Source organism: Tigriopus californicus, chromosome 8, assembly GCF_007210705.1.
Source record: "Tigriopus californicus strain San Diego chromosome 8, Tcal_SD_v2.1, whole genome shotgun sequence".
Lineage (NCBI taxonomy): Eukaryota > Metazoa > Arthropoda > Copepoda > Harpacticoida > Harpacticidae > Tigriopus > Tigriopus californicus.
Window position 1 is genome coordinate 6,609,550 of NC_081447.1, and position 19,726 is coordinate 6,629,275.

The 19,726-nt window shown below is 42.9% G+C and overlaps 1 protein-coding gene across 1 annotated transcript; it reads left to right on the top strand.

Annotated features, from left to right (window-relative positions):
• Nucleotides 1-3,922: 3,922 nt before the first annotated feature.
• On the top strand, nucleotides 3,923-18,884 carry LOC131885861 (lachesin-like). Its single transcript, XM_059234046.1, has 8 exons — nucleotides 3,923-4,395; nucleotides 13,417-13,541; nucleotides 13,672-13,879; nucleotides 14,606-14,779; nucleotides 15,332-15,463; nucleotides 16,288-16,629; nucleotides 16,696-16,890; nucleotides 17,326-18,884. The coding sequence occupies exons 1-8, from the start codon at nucleotides 4,296-4,298 to the stop codon at nucleotides 17,415-17,417; spliced, it is 1,368 nt and encodes a 455-aa protein (XP_059090029.1). The 5' UTR covers nucleotides 3,923-4,295; the 3' UTR covers nucleotides 17,418-18,884.
• The last annotated feature ends 842 nt before the right edge of the window (nucleotides 18,885-19,726 follow it).

Here is a 19,726-nt window from a genome sequence, read left to right on the forward strand (position 1 = left end):
CCCCCCAAGACCTTTTTCACTTACTCAACATTCTCCCAGGGGGAAGTAAGTAACTAGGGATGCGAGAATTTACCAAAAAATAGCGGGCATTTTCACTTACCGTGGCGGAAAACTTTTACTCATTAATTTACATAAGGAGGAGAAACACATTCAAAATAAGGATGGCAATTACATTTTGACCATCATGATAGCATCATCATTTCTGAGCTCAAAGATTACGTTTACGTTAAATAATGCTCTAAAATCTTTATGAAACTGCTTGCCCAGGCAAGCCTTTAAATAGCCTCAAGAATGATGACTTGATGATGAGTCCTCATTTAGAGTACATCTTGTCCATCTCGATTTTTTAAATCTACGACTACTTTCTTTGGTCCCACATTTTAGAGGCTCTGGAACACGTACTACATTCTGGCTGTTATTACTAGGGTGGTGGTGCTCTTGATGGCGGTTGTTAAGTGGAACAACGAGAGAGCGAGCTACTGAAAGACAGAAAAAAGGACGGAGAAGAAGTGGGGAATAAGAGTCTGCAAAAGTGTCTCTTGTCCTGATGAAAATTCATGAGAAATTGGACGTTGTTCCGCTTCGAGCTTCGCTACAGTAGTACGGAGTGTGAATTGCTCAAGAGAATGGACCCACATAATAACGTAAAGAACGCTCAGCTTAGGATCCCTGTTCTGTACTGTTCTTTAGTTTCCAAGTGTGTGCTAGTGCCCTTCACGGAGAGGATAAAAATGGACACCATATACCGTACATAGGTAAGTATTCCACACTACTGTAAATAAAACAAAATAAAACAACACATGCTCACGACAATTCTCAAGAGGCAACACAATTACGTCTCGTACATGCGTTGTTAATCAATGCAATTATTAGTATACGAAAATAAACTTCATGCTGCCATTGTCATGGTCGATCACAAGTACTGCAATATCCTGTTCATTGCGGCTCCACGTTGGAAGTTCTTTTTGAATGTTCAATTTTGGGTGGTGGGGATGAAACCAGTATTCTTATTGGGTGACCATTCGAGGAGTGGAAAGAATGAATCTCTAAGGATCAGAAAGCAGCAAATGGCAAATTTATTGCTTCTCTTCATGAGCCTGCCCATGCTCGGCATCGAGGAACGACCAACGAACGACACACATGAACGAGCTTGTGCCAGAAGATATTGATGCCACGGTCAGCAGCAAACCCAACCCCTGGGCAACCCATTTTTCCTTGTTCCAACGAGAAATGGCTCTCATTCTTTCTCGTAGATAGCCTATTACCAATATTTATGCAAAATAAACCTTGACGTTTGAATACATCACCTGTCTTGAGTGTGTGTACGTGTGTACACTGGTGATCATCGGGTCCCTCATCTCATTTATGATGTGTTAGATGGGAGCAAATGCACCCGAGAAAACACATTGCGACCAAGTTTGTCGTGGTCTTGCGACGGTTAACTTTTTTGGTCGTTTCACCCCACAGACCCATTTGCTACAAGTACACCAGTCTTGCATACCACTCGTACACACTGATGCTACACTACATACTACATACAATATGTACCCTGCCTTTTCCTTTCTCTTGACAGTATATATGGTATATATGTACTCTAGTGAGTGAATGTGCAAGACACACGAACTCATAGATGGTCGTTAGCGAGGCGGTCCAGATCCCATTGACAAAAAGGCTCCGGTCTTGGATGGTCTTGTTTCGGGTTCCCGGGGTCTTCGCCTTTTTCTTCTCGGTATTCTTCTTGTGGTCTTTTCTTGCTTATGAAGAAAAGTTAGTGCGGTAATTTCTCGCTTGGGATTTCCCCTTGATGAAATTACGAAGGGTGACTGACTGACTGACTGCTTTCTGACTAACGGTCTACGCGAGCTTCACGCATGGACCAAGGCTGGAATTGGCTTACTGAACAAGGATCGGGGACAATCGTGGGTTTTGGATTCACCACCCGGTATTGTTCGCTGATTAGCACCCACAATCTTCATAGTACATGAGTCCTTGGGGGATGGGTTGAACCAACTTGCCTCATGCTCGTTTCCTCACGCCTTGGGAATTGGCAACGATTCCATCCCTATTGAACCTATTGGCCGAGAATTGAATATTATTTGCGGGGCTTTTACATTTTGGAGAGGTCTGTCTCCTTCCATTGAAGGCATGTCTAGATCTCGAATCAGTTGATTGGACTGGAAAAGCGGTGATAATGGCCTGCCACATTTACCCCCAACCTTGGGACCCATCTCCGATTCGGTTGGATCTCTGTTTGAACAACTCCTCCGCGGGATGCACCCACTGTCCCTTTTCTAACATGTCTACGTAGTTTTCGGAAGAAAGCGAGGGTCCACTGAGTTCCCTCTCATTTCGTCTTATATACATAGTCAATGGGATCCAAACTTAAGCAAAGACCTCTTCAAAGAAACGAAGAAATGGAGGAGCGGAATTGGAAATGAAATTTATTCAGGGAAGAGATGTCTTCTTCGTCGTCGTTTTCGCCCTCCAAATGGATATATCTGTTTCGAGCCATTGGATTGACACAACGGTGAAATTAGCCCCATCCCCAATCAATTCCTAGCCGTTGTTGATTCCTCCATTGGTTAATGGAAAGTAATGCGTCATGATCTCGCTCTCATTTTCATCACCTCCGATGCTGAATTGGTCGGAAACGGCTGGGGTTAATTTACCAAGACGCCCAGCCTCTGTTTACGTTCCTCAACACTGCCTCAAGTGTTGGTTCTGCTGATCTCTGCAGATTCTTGTCCCTTTCGTGGACCAACGGGTTCTCTCTCTGGCACGTGCTGAGTGCGGGCATATGAAGAACATCTCATATTTGTTCGTTCATGAACCTCCTCTTCTTCCTCTTCCACGTGCTTCTTGAATATACAGGAGCACCTCTAGTCTTCACTGGCGTGGCAATGGTGCAACCCATGGTAGGTAGAGATGGTATGTGCATGAAACGCACCCACTCAATTGCAGATCAAGCAGAACCGTTGAGGTTCCCACTCAATTGTGTGGGTAAAGAAGAAGTAAACGATCCTTGATCCCATTGCTCCTATCCGACTCGACTCGTGGGGTGGGTTCTAAGCCTGTAAAGCTCAAGTGGTTGGAAATGCGGTATGTGCTTTTTCGGCGAGAGCGAAGGGGGAAAGAGTGGTGCCGATGGTTGTAGGAAGACCGAGAGGGCAAGGTAGGGAAGGGTATGCTGTGTGTGCAAGAGTGAGGGAGTGTGCGTGTGTGTGTGTGTGTGTATACTCATACTGGACGGACCGTGGTAGTAGTATTTGGGCTATGCAGTTGATCTTGGTCGAATCCGGGCGTCTTCCTTAGGGAGATTTGTTCTCTTCTTATTCCTCGTGGGATGGGATCTTGGTCCCATGTTGAGGGAGAAGGATCACCATGAGGAGCCACTTGCTTGCTTCCTCCAGCCTACGTATATCAACATCAAGGGCTTACATGTACATACTTACAACTTTCTCCAAATGTTATAGGCTGCATAACCATACGAGAAGCTTCTCATCACAAAACTCTGGCCAGGTTATCAAGCCAAGACTCATATTCTTCAAGCCCTTTTTCTATCCCTGATCAAATTGAAATCAATTACTCACTATATTTGTTTTTCCATGCCAATCGCCCTAAATCATGCCGATTCGGGACAAAAAATACAGTGTTTCATTTCATTTATATTTCCTGCTAACTGAAATGATCACATTTGTCCTGGCATTGGTTTGCCATTTATCTTCTCCAATTAAAATCTGGTTGAAACAAGTTCATCTTATGAAGTTCTTTCAGCGCTGTCAGGAAGCAGGTGATTTTGTAGTGTGCGTTAGCTAACAAGAATAACAATTTCCAGGAGCAAATGACGACGTTTCTTTCAACCCGTTTTTCAAGCTGTAAAAGACCGTCTAATGGATGGTAAAGAAGAACTCTCCGCCAGCTCGCCCGCTCGCTGATTCGTTTAAGCTCCAGTTTGGTGAGAGAAGGCCTCGTTTCGTGATGTTCCATAACGGCTCTTCGACGATCCAAAAGGGAACAGTGGAGAAGCCTCAGAAAAGCTCATCTAGAAATCTTCGAGGCCTCCGGAACTAACGTCCTTGTAAGGTTCTCATGATCTGGAACCGTGGAACGAGCTCAGTTGGAAAGAAGGTGACGAACCTGTTTGGGAACGACTAGTCGCACCATCGATAGGAGAGAATTGTACGCCAGGTGAAGCAATAGCGAATCTCCTTGTGCACCATTAATGGCCAGTGAGTAAAAGATTGGATTGCCAAACTTTCAAGATAAAGTGTTGCAACAACGGTGTCCTTTCTTCGATGTTGGTAAACATGGGGAGAGAGAGTAACCAAGTGTTAAAGAACCTCATTTGGCTGATGGTTGTGCTTCTATGGACGGGAAACGGCTTGGTCTTGAAAGGTAAGATTTAGGACATATAAACACATAAGGTGCGTCGACGTGTGACGTAATGCTGACAGAGTGGAATTAATGTTTTTTCAATTGTTGGGAGGGGAAGGTTTCTGAAATGAATTGTCTAAGGAATGCTAAAAAAAATATTGAGAATATTTTCCTGGAGCTACTTTCCTTTCACTTGGGCTTTGGAAATCAAACGAGGCCAAAAAGATGGCTTTAGGCGAGATATCAATCGGGATAGCTGAGCCAACCTGTGCAGGCTACACAAAATTATGAAAATGTAAGTGAGCCCAACAAAATTCCAAAGATCCAGTCGATTTATAAAGTTTAATTCCTGCAAAATTAAAAAGATAATGACGACTTATAGGTGAGATAACGAGAAATCACCTTCCTAGAGACGAAAGGACTTGTACTCATCTACAAAAACAATACAATAACGTGAGGACTTCGAAGTACACAAAATGTTACACTGAACCAATTTCGATCCAAAAGTGGCTCTCCCAAGAATGTAAACCTGGAACGAGCTCAGTTGGAAAGAAGGTGACGAACCTGTTTGGGAACGACTGCAACCTGGGTTGACATTGATGTTAGAACGACAATATTTGGTAGACTGGTAAGGACAAACTGACATCATGACAACCCATATTAAAGTTTCTTTGCTACCCGTCCAGGCTGGATTCACGAGACAATTAAAGGGTCAGGAAGGCTTGGCATCGGATCAATGAGCCTGAGTTTCGTTTGATTATTTTTGAACCTTAGCACAATCATTTGATTGCTGAGTGCCACTAAATTTTGCATTGGTTTTGGCTTGGTAGGCGACATGTTTTCTTTCAATGAGAGTGAAAGGTAAATATGTTACTATTGTCACATATTGTTTCAAAAGAAAGATGAGACCAAACCATGTTTATATCTCTGATATGATTGGACTTGGGAGAAATGTATTAATCTCAAGGCAAAAAAGGACTAATATTTTCATACCGCGGGCTTCGATTTGTGATAACCCTCTTATATTCTGATCATGGCCTAACATGTCTTGAAATCGAAATGCTTGAGTCACGAACGCTCTTCTTGACAAAATGCCAAAAGCTTGAAACCAAAGAGAGCTCTTGGTAACATGGCGACCACTTTTGTCTTTTGCTTGTTAAATTCTAGTTCAGTTCATAAAAATGTATTTACTGCACAAGGAATTCTATGTCTTGCACCTCATGGGCGCATCACTGTGAGAGAAAGCTTAAAAAGATTACGTTTAAAGAGTCAGAGAATATTTCTTAATTGTTTAGTTTCGAATTGACACTTCCATATTTCATGCAAAAAAGGGTTTTTTCCCTGCACACCAGGGCCACTGGTTACACTGACCAGAAATTTTTTACATCCTGACTCATCCTATCTGTTTCATAGTACTCATATTGTAGTACCAATGGTATACTGCCCGCAAAAGGGTCAGCCTAAACAAAATGTATTGTTTTATATATGTTGTTACGCCAAGGTATTTGCCCCACTGGAATAGGAGTTTGGCGAGACAATGACCTCCTGGCAAATACTGATTTCAGCTTCTAATATCATTGCATTCATCCAATCTGCAATGAATTATGAATATGACATTTATCAGCATTCCTTTTAAAAGCAAAGAAATTTGCTAAGTCAGCTACGTACGCTTATGGACATGTGCATTTGCTTATCAAATTAAGATCACAAATATTGAGATAAAGCTCATGGATGCTGTTTTGTGATTCGTTTTGCCAATCGGAATGAGTGACTAGGAAAATTGAAGAAGCATTCTCAAGGCCAATTAAAAGTTGTCTGACAAGTTCTTGTGTGGCTCAGTCATAAAGATGAGAGTTTTGCAATTGACCGATCAGGTTTGATGTATAAAGACAAACGTTTTTTGTGGCTATGTGAACAAATCAGCACAGCTGGGATAAACGTTAAATTATGAAAAAGAAATTATGGTCAAATAAAAATATATGGAGACGGTTCATTAAAATCCTGGAGCCTTTAGTTTATTTTTGGTGACGGATTCATATGTAGCTAAAAAACAACCCAAGGTTAGGACAATACTTTTATGTGCCCACTATTGGCTTGGGCGTTTCGACGCAGCATCTAAAATTTAAAAAGACGTATTTGCTAAATATCTATTGCTCAAAATTAGTTTGAAGATGTCTAAACTGTTAAGCAAAATGGCTTGAAAGTGGGCAATCGTTTTTTTGCTTTACAATGATATGCTCATATGCATGAAATACTAAAAATGGGATAAAGATTGAACAAAGTATAGCAGAAGATTCGATCTTTATTACCAAGAGGTAGTTCAATGGATATTTTATGCTTTTTTTCAACTACACATTAGTATGCCGCCGAAAAACGTGTGCCTTTTGATCTCAATTTCTTTGCAAAACTTGCACCTATATACAATTATGATTTCGTTTTGGAGACTTTTCATTTATCCTAACCGCGTGAGCAAATGCATGCAATTTCCAAAGACTAAGATAAGATTTGCAGCTCCAAAAATGTGATTTAACTCAAGCAACATCCAAACAACAGAAAGGAAGCAAAGGGAAAACAATCGTGAGGATCATCTTTTTACAATCTTAGGTTCTTTGCGGTTGCTTGCAGCCCTAAATTGATAGTAAACAGATGATAACCCGGGTTCAAAAAACAAATCTATTATGAGGTAGAATCAGTTTTGATTTTCTTTTTGATCGGTCAAACAGCAAGAATGGTAAATTTATATATCTAAGGAGGACATTTTTCTCAAACATCTTGTATATATCCTCTTGTTCTTGACACCCAAACAAACAGGATATATACAGATTTCAACCCATTCAAGCACTAATCGACAACCCTTCTGTAATAAATCAATGGTCCACATACATGTCTTCTGATTGACTGGGAACATTTGCAAGGGGTTTTTGTTTTCCTACTCTGACAAACAAGTCAGTGGTACTCAATGAGTGTAAGTGTGTCGCTCTCTGGGTGGTCCTGACGAATTCTCAATCATTACAATGTGCATGGGCAAATTCAGGACAATATCCGCCTGTCGACGATATGGTTTGGGCGTGGGTTTCTTCCCACATCAGTTACTCAATCATTTCACGCAGAGATTGTGACGTCCACAACAACTTTTCATCCGATATTTCTGATTCGCAGAAATCTGAGATACTCAGCTTCTTGGTAAACGACACACGGTCTCATTGTTTTGAGGATGTGATCACTTCATGCTATTCTTGCAGAGCCATGAATGTATGTGTGGATAACAGAAAGCTTGGCTGAAAAACCATCGGAGTCTTTCTGAAGTGAGACTCTGGTATGGATGTTTTCCGTCTTGGCCCGAGTTTCGGAGGAAGCTTAAATGTGAGCTAATTTGAGGAAAGTACCCCTGGAAGATTAACCTCAACTTGCAGCACGTACCGGTTTGTCCAGAGAGAACGGAGGGTCTAAGGAACAAGGGAAGCCACTGGGCACATGAACTACTGGAACAGGCACGGGACTAAGAGGCAATTTCCTGCCAGCAAGGCAATATGTCTCTATTTCAGAGAGCTAACTTTTGACACCTGCACTTCTCATAAATTCACACAACCAGTGCTGCTAACATCGTGTCACGAACGTATCCACTCGTTCCAATGAAAAGATATCTCAAGATGTATCGTTGATTCGGACAACCAACTTCCACCGGGTTATTTTTCACTTCCACTTCCTCTTAGTTGTGGTGCTAAGTTGGCGGATGATGGTGGCGAGTGCGAGCTGAAAAAGTATTCCGTTATAAGCTGGAGGAGAAATGTGCTCTAGCTTTATAGTTGATGGTGCTGGGTCAAAATAAATGTCATGTGCTTTCAGAAAATGTGCGCGGTGTGTCTAAAAGCAACGAGGGGCCATCGTATATGGTCTGTTGGACTCACTCTATCCTCAAAGATCTTTTACAAATAAAGGTGTCGTAAGAAAACTGACATTTACGTGTAATTGCAGACCTACCTCAGGTTGTCCAGAGTTTTGCTAATTCCAAAATCTTCACGATACAAAGAAAACACTCTGTCTCAGATCATCTGATTTCAAGGGATCATTCTCAGCGAATTCCAAATTAATTCAAGACGCCAAGTGATGTCTCGAACAACACTGAGTTTTACCATACACCGTGCCATAATTCTTCACCTAGTCGGTCGGTTTGTCCCAAAACCAACCCGAGAAGATCGTTATCGAGGGGTCAAGTGAAAGATCTGTGTTCGTTTCCCCTTCCAAGATGACATCCACTCGAGGAAAGAGAAAGAGGATGGCCATTAAGGACGAACCCGGTGGTGATCTTGTCCTCGAGCTTGCTCTAAAGCAACGATGTTACTTCCCAATCGGTAAAAAGACAGATGTACCCCATTGCCTGAACACTTTCAACCATGTCATTACATGGAAACACAGGGTTTTCTTGCTGATCATGTGTGCAGCAAACTGTACGGCTGATCTAGGCCGCAATGTCAATGAATCATGGATTGGACGGCAGTTGTGGTTCGTCCATTGTATTGGTTCCCCAATGTGGACCTTAACATTTGTGTGGTACCATGACATGTCATTCAACTCTTTTACGTAGAGTGTGTCATACAACGTCACTGTGCCATAAATGCGTACACTTACACAACGATGCTCTTTTGGCGTATGGATCTTTGGATGATAAAGAAATAATCGATTGAATGGCGATATCAACGCAAGAAGGTCTGAGTCTTGAAGGGCATGTTTGATGTGCCCTACGTATGTCCCTGGCAGGAACGTGTGGTAGAACTTTTTGAATGCGCTTACTTTTCTGCTACGTGTCCTAACAACCGTAAGAGATGCCCTTCTACGTATGGCTCTGTCTTCCCCGCACACATTTGTATTCCTTTGAAGAGAGGCAGATTGTCATCAAAGGTTAATCATTTTGAAATGCAAATGTGACAGGCCAAGCCAAAGTCCCTTTTGAGACGTTCTTCCTGACAATAAACAGTTGGAGGGGTGGGTTGTAGTACACTCGACTGTTGAGTCGGCATCTTGATCCATGCTCCTTCCGCGAGCCACCGAGGAAGGCATTCGTGAGTGAGCGTGGAACAGGGCATTAAAGCGGCGAGTGGTAGATTCCACAACAACAGCCTCGGTGAAAGTTTCGTTTGTTTTGAGACCGCCATCTGCTGCTCTTTTACTCATCCGCACACTGTTCTCCGTATTGAGCGTTTCACATTGAACCCAGTCCTCGCTCGGCCCAAGCGTTGTGCCACATCATGCATGCATCCATTTACCGAGAGATGTAATATGGAGGCACAAGATCGAGGCAGAGAAGATGAAAAAGACACAGGCCAAGGCTGAGGACGAACCAACCGTGGGTTGGAGTGATCCAGCTTGGGAAAAGTTTCCCGAAAATTGGCATGATAAACAGCCCCTGAGAGTTGAAAAAGAGCAACAAAGCAGACTACATACACTTTGGCTAACCTCAAGGAGTGGAAGGAACGAGGCTGTTCTGGTCCCTCTTGTCTTAAAAGGATGCTTTATAACCAGTTTGCTTTTGGTCGGCTTTGTTCCAGGGGGATCAATGTATTTGTTCCACGAAGCCAGGCGGGTGAAGAACCCTTCCTTGTCCCTAAAGTATGACTACGTGTAGATCTACATTCAGTGGGCACTCAGCAGCCCCTGATGCGTCTCATTCTCTCCTTCCCACACACAGTACACACGCACACACACATACACAAAAAAAACCATTAACGTCAAACGGTTTTTGAGTCCTCTATGCAATTCTTGGGGAAGAATCGCATGCTTGGAGGTGGTTATTTATTTTCATTTTTCAAGAGGGGGAAACAACATGCCACGAAAAGAGATATTTAGGAAACTTTTGCCTGCTAGCACGCTCGAGTCGTGGACACGACCACGTACTACCTCGTGTAGGAAGTGGCTTCTTCGCACGGGCATCATGACCATGCAAAACCATCAGGGCTCTCAGTGGGATTCCGAGAGAGCCAAATGGCTGCTGCACATGAATCACGCAAAATTTCTCAACATCTTTCATGGAGCGACGAGACAGGCGGGAAATTCGGGAATAGATCCGGTTTGAGTTTTCTCCTGGGTATTATTGATCTTTGCATCATCACACCTCATACCTGCGCAATGGTGGGCTCAGCAAATTTCCATTTGATCTCTTAGGCTTTCGCTTTTCCCGCCACAACACTTAGTGCTCAATTTGTTGGTCCAGTCAGTCGCTTTCCGTTGGTTTCTTTGCGGTTTGAGCGCCCCCTGCTGCCTGTCTCCCCCCCTATCTAACACTCGAAACCGAATCGAGAGGAAGTTAGCAATGAGAAGTGGAAAGGATCCAGATCTCGGTTTGTTCGCCATTGCGACGTGATCTGGGTTCCAATCAGGAGCCAGCCAAAATGATGATGATAACCACTACCCCAACGCCAATTCTGACATGGACCCTATCTAACTTCTATCTCCATTGGATTCACCTCAATCACCAATGTCCGTATAGTTTGTCAATGTGTCATAAAAAGCGGTTGTTGAGGAATCTTACTTTGATCCATTTGAGGTTTTTTGCTTTCCCTTGGAGTTTCGCTTTGATTTAGAAATCCTGGGCGCCGCCTCATTGCAGAAGAATGAAAGATAGTAATCTGTCCAAAAGTGCCCTTTTACTTGTAGATCCATCAAATAATCAAGCAAAGTGTTCCACAACAGAAAAGAGGGACGTGGATCACGGAGCATTTTCTCTTAAAGCAAACTGAAATGGAAGAGCTAAAGAAGGGTGTGTAAAAGAAGCGAGTGCTCAGAACGCCTTGCCATTGGAGTTGTACGAGACACTTTTCCGCCTTAGTGTTCTTTCAGTGTAATACGTGGCCTCACCCAGTCTCAAGTTGTTTATTCATACTAAAGACTCCGATAATGTTCCATCCATCCCGTGCTTCGCAATACACCCTCGCCGCTTTGGAAGGACATAAGACTTCTTGGAAGTGCTCCAGAGCCAACAACGCTACCAAGGTCCAAGCCGGGTCCTAGTTTGGGAGCCTCTTATCCGGCTGGGCCACGAGAAAGGATGAACTCCTTCTTTAACCTTTTTTTCTTTGAGAGTCGAAGTTTGTTTGAAAGTTTTCTCATCTCTTTGATCACGAAGCTACTTAAGCGATGACTAACTACCCTCCTCATACCGCTATCTTGTGGCAATGCGGGAGAGAGAAGGTTGTCTAGTGCCTAGTTCGTATACTATACTATTTGAGCAAGTTTCGAATGCTCGCCAAGGCTCGGAATATCCCCGGGTGAATGAATGACCATGTCTAAGTTGTTAGATTGATGGTAAATATACATAAACTCATCCGAGGCGAAACGGAAATTGGATACACATCCTTCTCAACCCACAACCAGACCAACCCTCGCGGTCAGCTTCCACTGCCATTGGGCTTCGAAGGTTAGTAGTCCGTTTGAAGCAAGGCATCAAACATGGGATCTGCATTACCAGACATAAACCGCAAAGTCAAGGACCAAACATCGGGCTAAAGAAAATCGCCAAATTGAGTGGCTAACCTGGATGAGGTCTCAGGAAGTCTCCTACCGCACATAATCTCGGGGAGCTCAATTTTTCAAGGCGAAAAGGACCCCACGTATTCCCTCAAGGCAAATTCGAATTTGTCTTTTCCAAACCCTGTGGAACAAGAAATCATTCGGCGAGTTGGTCGTCACGCTCAACAAAAGGGGTTTGTTGTCTCCTTTTACTCCCTTGTCGCCATCGGTTGGGCTCGTTTGTTCCCTGCTTGTCTGTTCCTCTTCTTGTTCCCTGAATCAGAGGCGAGAACCAAGGAGAACCAAGGAGAACCAAGGAGAACCAAACAATGACGAAGAAGAGGAACAAGATGCCGAGGAATCTCTGTCATTTCTGGCATGCGGTCTCTTGAAATCCCCTATGACGTACACGGCCCTGTCAAAAAAAAAAACTTTACAAATCCACAGAACCCAGCGAGTCAAATTCAAATGTAAATCTCACAAATCTTTGGTCATTGAATTAAATGGGCGTTTTCTTGTCTCGTGGAGATCCTGAATTTATGAGTTGCAACCCGTTGACCTTCGATGGTGACGGATGAGTCTGTCAGCCTGTGGCACAACTTATGGGTTAACGTGCATTTTCATGCAAATAAAAGGTGTCACACCACCCTGGCATTTATGCACAACAGAACGGAAGCGAAAATGGCCGGTAAAAAAGGGCAAGTGGGAGAACCGTCTGCTTTGCTCAATTCATCCGTGGAGTGAGAAGGCGATGTTCCACGACAAGAACACGACAAACGGTAACTCTGCTACCAAGCAATTCCTCCTCCTATGTATACTCGAGAATGGAACGAAGAGCTCTTGTCGAGGGGGCGAGGAAGAATTCACCCAAAACTGTGTTGGAGAAGGAGTGAAATGGCGAAAAACGACATAAAAAATTCATTCGCACCCATGATTCACGACCATGAGTCCCCTCGCCAAGGTTGGTCTCTTGTGGTGGTTCCTTCTTGCCACCAGCACTTCTCACCAGTTCGGGAGCCAGATCTACGTCTTGTCTTTCTCCTGTTTTTATCATGGACTGTATCGCTCCTGTCTTATTCATATCGCATCCAATTCAATTCAAAAAGGGGAACGAGCACTGCGTCTTCTTTCTGCTTAGATTAGTTCGAAGCAAACATTGGAATAATGGGATGATGAGCCTGGTTTTGGTTGCGAATGCTATGAGTTCGGAATCAAAAGACAAAGTAGGTTCGTCGACCATTCTTAGACATCTGGGCCAAAATCCACTCCAATCAAGTGCGATCTTTTCCCCTCGTTTAAACCGAGTGTCACGTTATTGAGATAACTCCTAGTTTCTCCTCACAAGAAGGATCTCACCCTCATTCCTTCCTCTCAATCCCATTCCATTCTACCTACCGGTCCACTTTCTACTGGATTGGTTGGTTGGTTGGGTGAGTAGGTGAGTGAGAGAGTGGTAGGGTTTTGCAATACGAAAAGAAACCGTTCCCAATAAAATGAACGATGACTCAAAGCCATATATTTCTCTCCACTACTTTCCAGGTGTTCAAGGAGCCGACAAATCGAGGTCTCGACCAGAATTTCTTGGACCTGTTCCCAATGCGACGGTGGCCGTTGGGAGGGACGTAGTCTTACCGTGTGTGGTGAAAAATTTACAGGATTACAAGGTAAGTGGTGGCAAGAACCAGTCAATCCGGAACATCATTTTGGATCACACAAATAACGAGCACTCAGGATCCACTTTCATTTGAACGAATCGAAGTTTGTTCCTCGAGCTGATTCTTTGGCTAATTTTAGGTGGCCTTCATTCATTTGGACAGACAAATGATCGTGACAATTCATAACCATGTGATCACACGCATACCTCGATTTGAGATCAGCCATGACAAGCATCACACGTGGAATTTGCACATCAAGAACGTCCAAAAGGAGGACAAAGGTCATTACATGTGTCAAATTAACACGGACCCGATGCTCTCGAATGTGGGTCATCTTAATGTTGTGGGTGAGTGTTAGTTGACTTTGAAAAACGTGACCACTTTCCCCAACGCCTTTCAGTCCTGCGCACCACGTCGAGCAATTGAAACATTCACCACTCTGACCTTTTGAACAAAGAATCTCCAACGGGAAAAAAAACTGTCCCACGGCCAATGCCAGTTTGAACTCAAGAAAAGTTGTTGTACTTCTACCAGACTTGGTGTTAATCGTGTCCTACACTTGCCAAAGAAACTTTCATCTCGACTGGATGAGTAAGGGTTACATTTGGAACCCAGCCCGTCCGTCCGTCCGTCCGTCCGTCTCTCGCGAAGTTCGGCAACTTTTGATCTTTTGGCAATTTGGTTTCCATTAGCAAAGCAAAATCGTCTGTGGCCACAGACCACCAGCAGCCACTTCCGGTAAACTAGCAGGGCACGAACCAGTTACAAGCCACGAGAACTCCTCTCGAATGAAGATGTGAAGAGAGCACCAGTCCAACTCTCAACACTCGTTTGTTCGACAAGAAAACTTGGGATCAAAAAGTTTTAGGGTATTTTTTCTTCACTTTCACTGCCCTGGTCGCCACGTACCAACATAACAGTCTCAGAGAGGATTGCGTTTTGGCATGGTTCGTTCTGGTGTGGCTATGACTTCTATTTACATTGATATTCAAAAAGAAAACAAATCACCTGGAGAGTTGAATCCCTCTCTCGCCATGATTGAAGATAACCCTGACGTTTCTGGCTCTTTTCAGTTCCACCCAACATCGTTGACCTCGAGAGCTCCCCTTCAACCGTGAGTGTGCGGGAAAACCACAATGCCTCTTTGGTTTGTAAGGCGGAAGGAACCCCAGATCCCTCGATCAAATGGCAGAGGGAAGATAAAAAGCCGATTATCATTAAAAGGAAGAAGAAAGAGGGTAAAAAGGGTGAGTGAAAATACCACCATTTCACCGTATGACTTAACCTTTGCCATACTGCCATACGCCCGCCCACCGAATGTGCTACTACCCATACGTAGTATAGCCACATTCAGGAACACGAGGGTGAAAAGTGCCGAAAACGGCCACTCATCACTTCCAAATTCCCTGGTCTTTAACACAGAGGATCGAGTCTCACCAAACGCTTTAACGCTTTTTCTGTGCCCTGAAACCCTCGACTACTTAAAGGTTCAAAGATAGAGAGGTGACCTAAAATCACTATGTGCATGTGAATGAAGCTTTCCTTTTATGGAATCGAGTTTCATCCGGCGCTCTCGCTCAGGGTTACCCAACCCCGTTGCCGTACTAACCAATGGTGTACGCGTCACCTTATGACGAGGAAACAAATTGGGGAGAATTTAATTAGATGAATCCTCTTGTTCCACCTTGAGCATGTTGGATGGAGGGAAATAAATGCATGGAGAATACAGCAGGCTACTGGCTCGCTCAATGGTGTGAAACGTGCCAGACCATTATCACCCTTCTCTTTCATGATTTCAGAGAAGCATGAAGTCCACGGCGAAGTGTTGGACCTTATCCGAATATCGCGAACCGAGATGGGTGCATATTTATGCATCGCTCAAAACGGTGTTCCTCCATCAATCAGCAAGCGTATCATCCTCACAGTAGAATGTAAGTCAAGATCGTGCGTGAGTCAATGAAAAAAAATGGAACCCTCGTTTCTCCTTAATAACCCTAAGGTACTGGAATGTAGACAGAAAAAAAACCATCCTCGCTGGGTTAATCTTGAGTCGAGAAGATACATACTACCAGACTTTTATGGGCCATGTTAAATTTTTGATGTCACTCCTCGGCGAGAGAGGAGAGTGAGGAGAAAAAGCTCTATGAATAGAGTACCAGACAACATGGATGCTAGTTAACAAGAACATGTTCAGCAAGAATATCCTCCAATAGGACACAAATATCACACTAGCAACGCCGAGCCGTTCCGGAATTTGCGAGATATAACACCTTTTTAACAGTTCTTTGGAAGTTGTGCTTTGTTTAAACAAGAGCCTCCATTTTGCTTTCGCTCTAAGCTGGGGGTTGTTTATTTGGCGGGAATTAACGCATATGACGCCATGAAAATGGAAAAGAGGAAACAACGACACCATTTTTTCCCACAGGCTTAAGTATGTAACTCTTGGAAAGCGGCATGGCATTAGAGTGTGCTTGCTACTTACTCGTACAACCCTTGAACATGGCTGTTATGAAAATTGTCTTTACATTGAGGGCCATTTCTAAGCTGTACTTGTGGTTCTTGGTGGTCCCCTCTTTTGTTTGCCCAGTCTCCTTCACTTTGGGTTTTATAGCGCGTGTCTACGATGCAAAGTACGAGAACCTCGGCGGCCAATTCGGGTGGGGTACATTACAATCCAAGGGGCTCTGGTCGTCAGACTTGGCCTTTATTAGCATGCTTAAGTCATAAAATACCAATAACAACGCACATCTTTTAGTTTCGCCGATGATTTGGATCCCCAATCAGTTGGTGGGTGCTCCATTGGGAACGACGGTCAAATTGGAATGCCACACAGAGTCTAGCCCAAAGGCCATCTCATATTGGGCCTACAACGACAGCATGGTCTTGACATCAGAGCGATTCAAGACCGAAGAGCGTCATCACTCGGTCTACAAGCTCGATTCCACCTTGATCATCAAAAACCTGCGACGACAAGATTTTGGGTCGTATCGGTGCATTTCCAAGAACTCCCTAGGGGAAACCGATGGGGCAATTATGTTATACGAACTTGAAGCCCCGACAAAAGAAACCAAAGTGACCACAGTCACTTATGTGCCAGGTATTGTAACAGAGTAACAGGGTTACTATGCTTCAATCTGGTTGTCTTTATTTGAATTCGTTTTAGAGTATGAATCATTCTACGATTACAACACGCATACCTCCAACCATGATCGGCAATCTAACGTCATCAGGCCAACCCATGAAGGTCAACCGGGGTCGGATCATTCGAATGAGCTGCAAAATCTCCAAACCTATGAGAATCCTTCAAAATATAATAAGAAACTGGATTCAGACCAGACCCCAACATTCTGGCATAGAGGTACATAAACCTGTATGAAAATGCGGACTCTGCGTACAGAGTGTCTAAAACCGGGCTCAACACTGAACAGTGCATGCACGAACCGTCGGCCTGTTTTGTCAGAGACAAGATACCCGTGAAGGATGATATAATCAATAGGATGTCAATTACGACACAACTTCATTGGTTTCAAGTGGCATTAATAACAATTACTTTCGGATTGTGATTCAATTATTGCTCAAGTAGTTAACTTTTATGTCCTAATAGTTAAATTACAGGTCTGAGTAAAACCATGACTGATACCACTTATTGAAATGAAAAGAAGTAAGGAAATGCATAGGCTAAATATGATATTGAATCCTTCATTTCCTTTCGTCGGTTTCAAACCAGTGCAAATTAGGAAGTAAAATGTGCAATATAAATGGCCTTTCAGCATGTTTTTATTTCATATTTCAGCCTCAGACGCTCCCACACATCCATCGCAGTGGCTCGTTGTGGACCTCCTAGCATTTCTGACATTAGTTCCTCACGCGTCTGTCATATTCTAAATCAAATGTTACTCATCATCGTCTCCCAACCACCTATTGGACTGCTTTTATCATGCTCCATTCACTCAATTCGTTAGTACCTAAAGTATTTCATTTCCACCTCATTCAATGACACTCCGTCAGAAACCAATACCCAAACCAAATTCAAACATTTACCCCTAACAACCCAATTCCAAGTTCAATTCCGCAGATTCTGCAGATTGCGAGGATTTGCTTTTAATAAAAAGCATACGTTGATTAATTAGCAATAACGTTCCTGTTCACCCCTCTTGACTATTAAATTGTCGACCAGATTTAAACGCAAATTCATCTTTCCGAATAAGCAGGGGGAAGTTCAGTTCCATCTCTGAAGAAGGATGTGAGTGATTGGACCCTTAGACGAAATAAGATCTACTCCGAAGAGTTTGTGTGCGTGCGTGCGTGTGCCAGTGAGTGAGCAGAATTTTTCTCCTTCAATTCCCCGACCGCCTGTTAGGGTATGAAGGCTGAAATCGTGCCTTTTTGGGCGACCCTCCATCCTTCGAGCGAGGTGTTTGGCATGGGAATTCAGGCGGGAATACGTTCTTCACTAAATCTTTATCGAAGACTGGGAGAAGACTGGGGCATGTTTAGATTGACAAGTACTCTGTACGTGAATGATGTGGGCTTTAGTTTCATTCGAAGCACTTGAATCGTCCCATGAGACTGTGCCAATTTGCATAAGATTCATGTTGGCATTGTATCGGATACCAGATTCCCCAATTTTCTCAGAATCCATGCCATTTTCAATTATTTTGTACCAAAACATATAGCTAACTAGATCCTGTCATTTCCTCTTCAAAAACTTGTCCCCATTGGTCAGCAACATATCAGGAGTCGAAAAAATCATCAAAGAGTCATTTCTATAACTGAACAGTTCATCCCATTGTTTAAAAATTTTGTCCGAAACCTTCCCCATCCCAGGATTCATTTTAAAGATGACCCCAGAACAACTTGAAGTAGTGTCCGAGGTACAATAATCTTCACGCACGGCTGGCAAAAAGTGGACAAAGGATCAAAAAAATCAAATTTGCAATGAAATGTACTTAGTCTTGAAAACTTGACATTCAACTGGTTGAAGAGTAAGCTCAGGCTGGAAATTGACTAAAATATTTTGGCTTTAAATCCTAATCTTTCCACATACTTTTACCGATGATTATTAACTTGGATTGACCAACATGGTATGAAGACTTGCCAACAAAGTAAACAAGATTCAATGTTACTGAGAATCTTTGGTCAACTTAATTTGCCGTCTTGTGGCAAGTTATATAAATTTCAACGGGCTGAGTGCAGCTTCTTATGGAAACAAGAAAATGTTCATAGGGTCTTTTCATTTCGAATTCACTTTTAATTTTATTGAGCCTTTGTCGAGTTGAGCTAAACTGTGTCATTTTAACCATGTCAGATGAATCTTGCATTATATAATAAACTTTTTGCTTACAAAATATATTCAATTGCGTCACATTTTGCATTTCTCAAGCATTTAAAACCAAAAGTTGAGGCTAAAGCAATAAATAACAATGGGGCTCCTGATCAATTCTACTTAAGCTGGTAGTTAATAGGATTTTAGTCAATGCACCGACAGCTTAAGATATGTATGGACTTGGATGGACTTGAAATTATACCTCAGTTTTCACAAATTGGCATTTAAATACGATCAGGAAAAGAAACTTGATCAAATTAGCGTCCGAAATCTGACCCCATGAACTCGGGAGAGTCTATTAAGATTATAACGTGTTGTGAACGAAATGGAACACCTAAAGCTGTTGGGATGTAACACATATTTTTCATGCTAAAAACAAGCGTAATGCTATAGTTTCAATTGATTTCAGACAATAAGATCCTTAACAAAATTGGATTACAAATTAACCAGATTTTGACCCATGCATAAAAAAGACTGTTTTCCAGGTGATTCTAGTCCTCTGAAATCGCAACAATGGGTAAATTTGGATCGCCTCATCCAAACATGTCAAAAGCATTACTCCAATGATTCCGATGATATTCTGCTGGAGTAGAAATAAAAAGATATTATACTTTGAATCCAGGACACCAGTGCCAGATCGTGTTCGAAGTTTTAGGTAGTAATTATCTTTTATCTTGTAATTGGAGAAATGTCGCATGTTTTCTACTTACAACCATAAGTGCAATTTGAATGCTTAAAATTTTTGCCACTTCATTCTTCTATTTTTGCTTTTTTCTCTAAGTGGAAGAATGTGAAAGCAAAGGGAGAAATGACTCAGATTGTTCTCATTGACTGAATAAAAAAATGAGGCCAGGGCGCGCTGCAAGGC

What these genes read in the sequence shown, in the direction of transcription:
- LOC131885861 (XM_059234046.1), top strand. Translation starts at nt 4,296, where the DNA reads ATGTTGGTAAACATGGGGAGAGAGAGTAACCAAGTGTTAAAGAACCTC. An exon ending in AAAATTTACAGGATTACAAG is followed by an intron (nt 13,542 to 13,671) that starts GTAAGTGGTGGC and finishes GGCTAATTTTAG; the next exon opens with GTGGCCTTCATTCATTTGGA. An exon ending in GGGTCATCTTAATGTTGTGG is followed by an intron (nt 13,880 to 14,605) that starts GTGAGTGTTAGT and finishes GGCTCTTTTCAG; the next exon opens with TTCCACCCAACATCGTTGAC.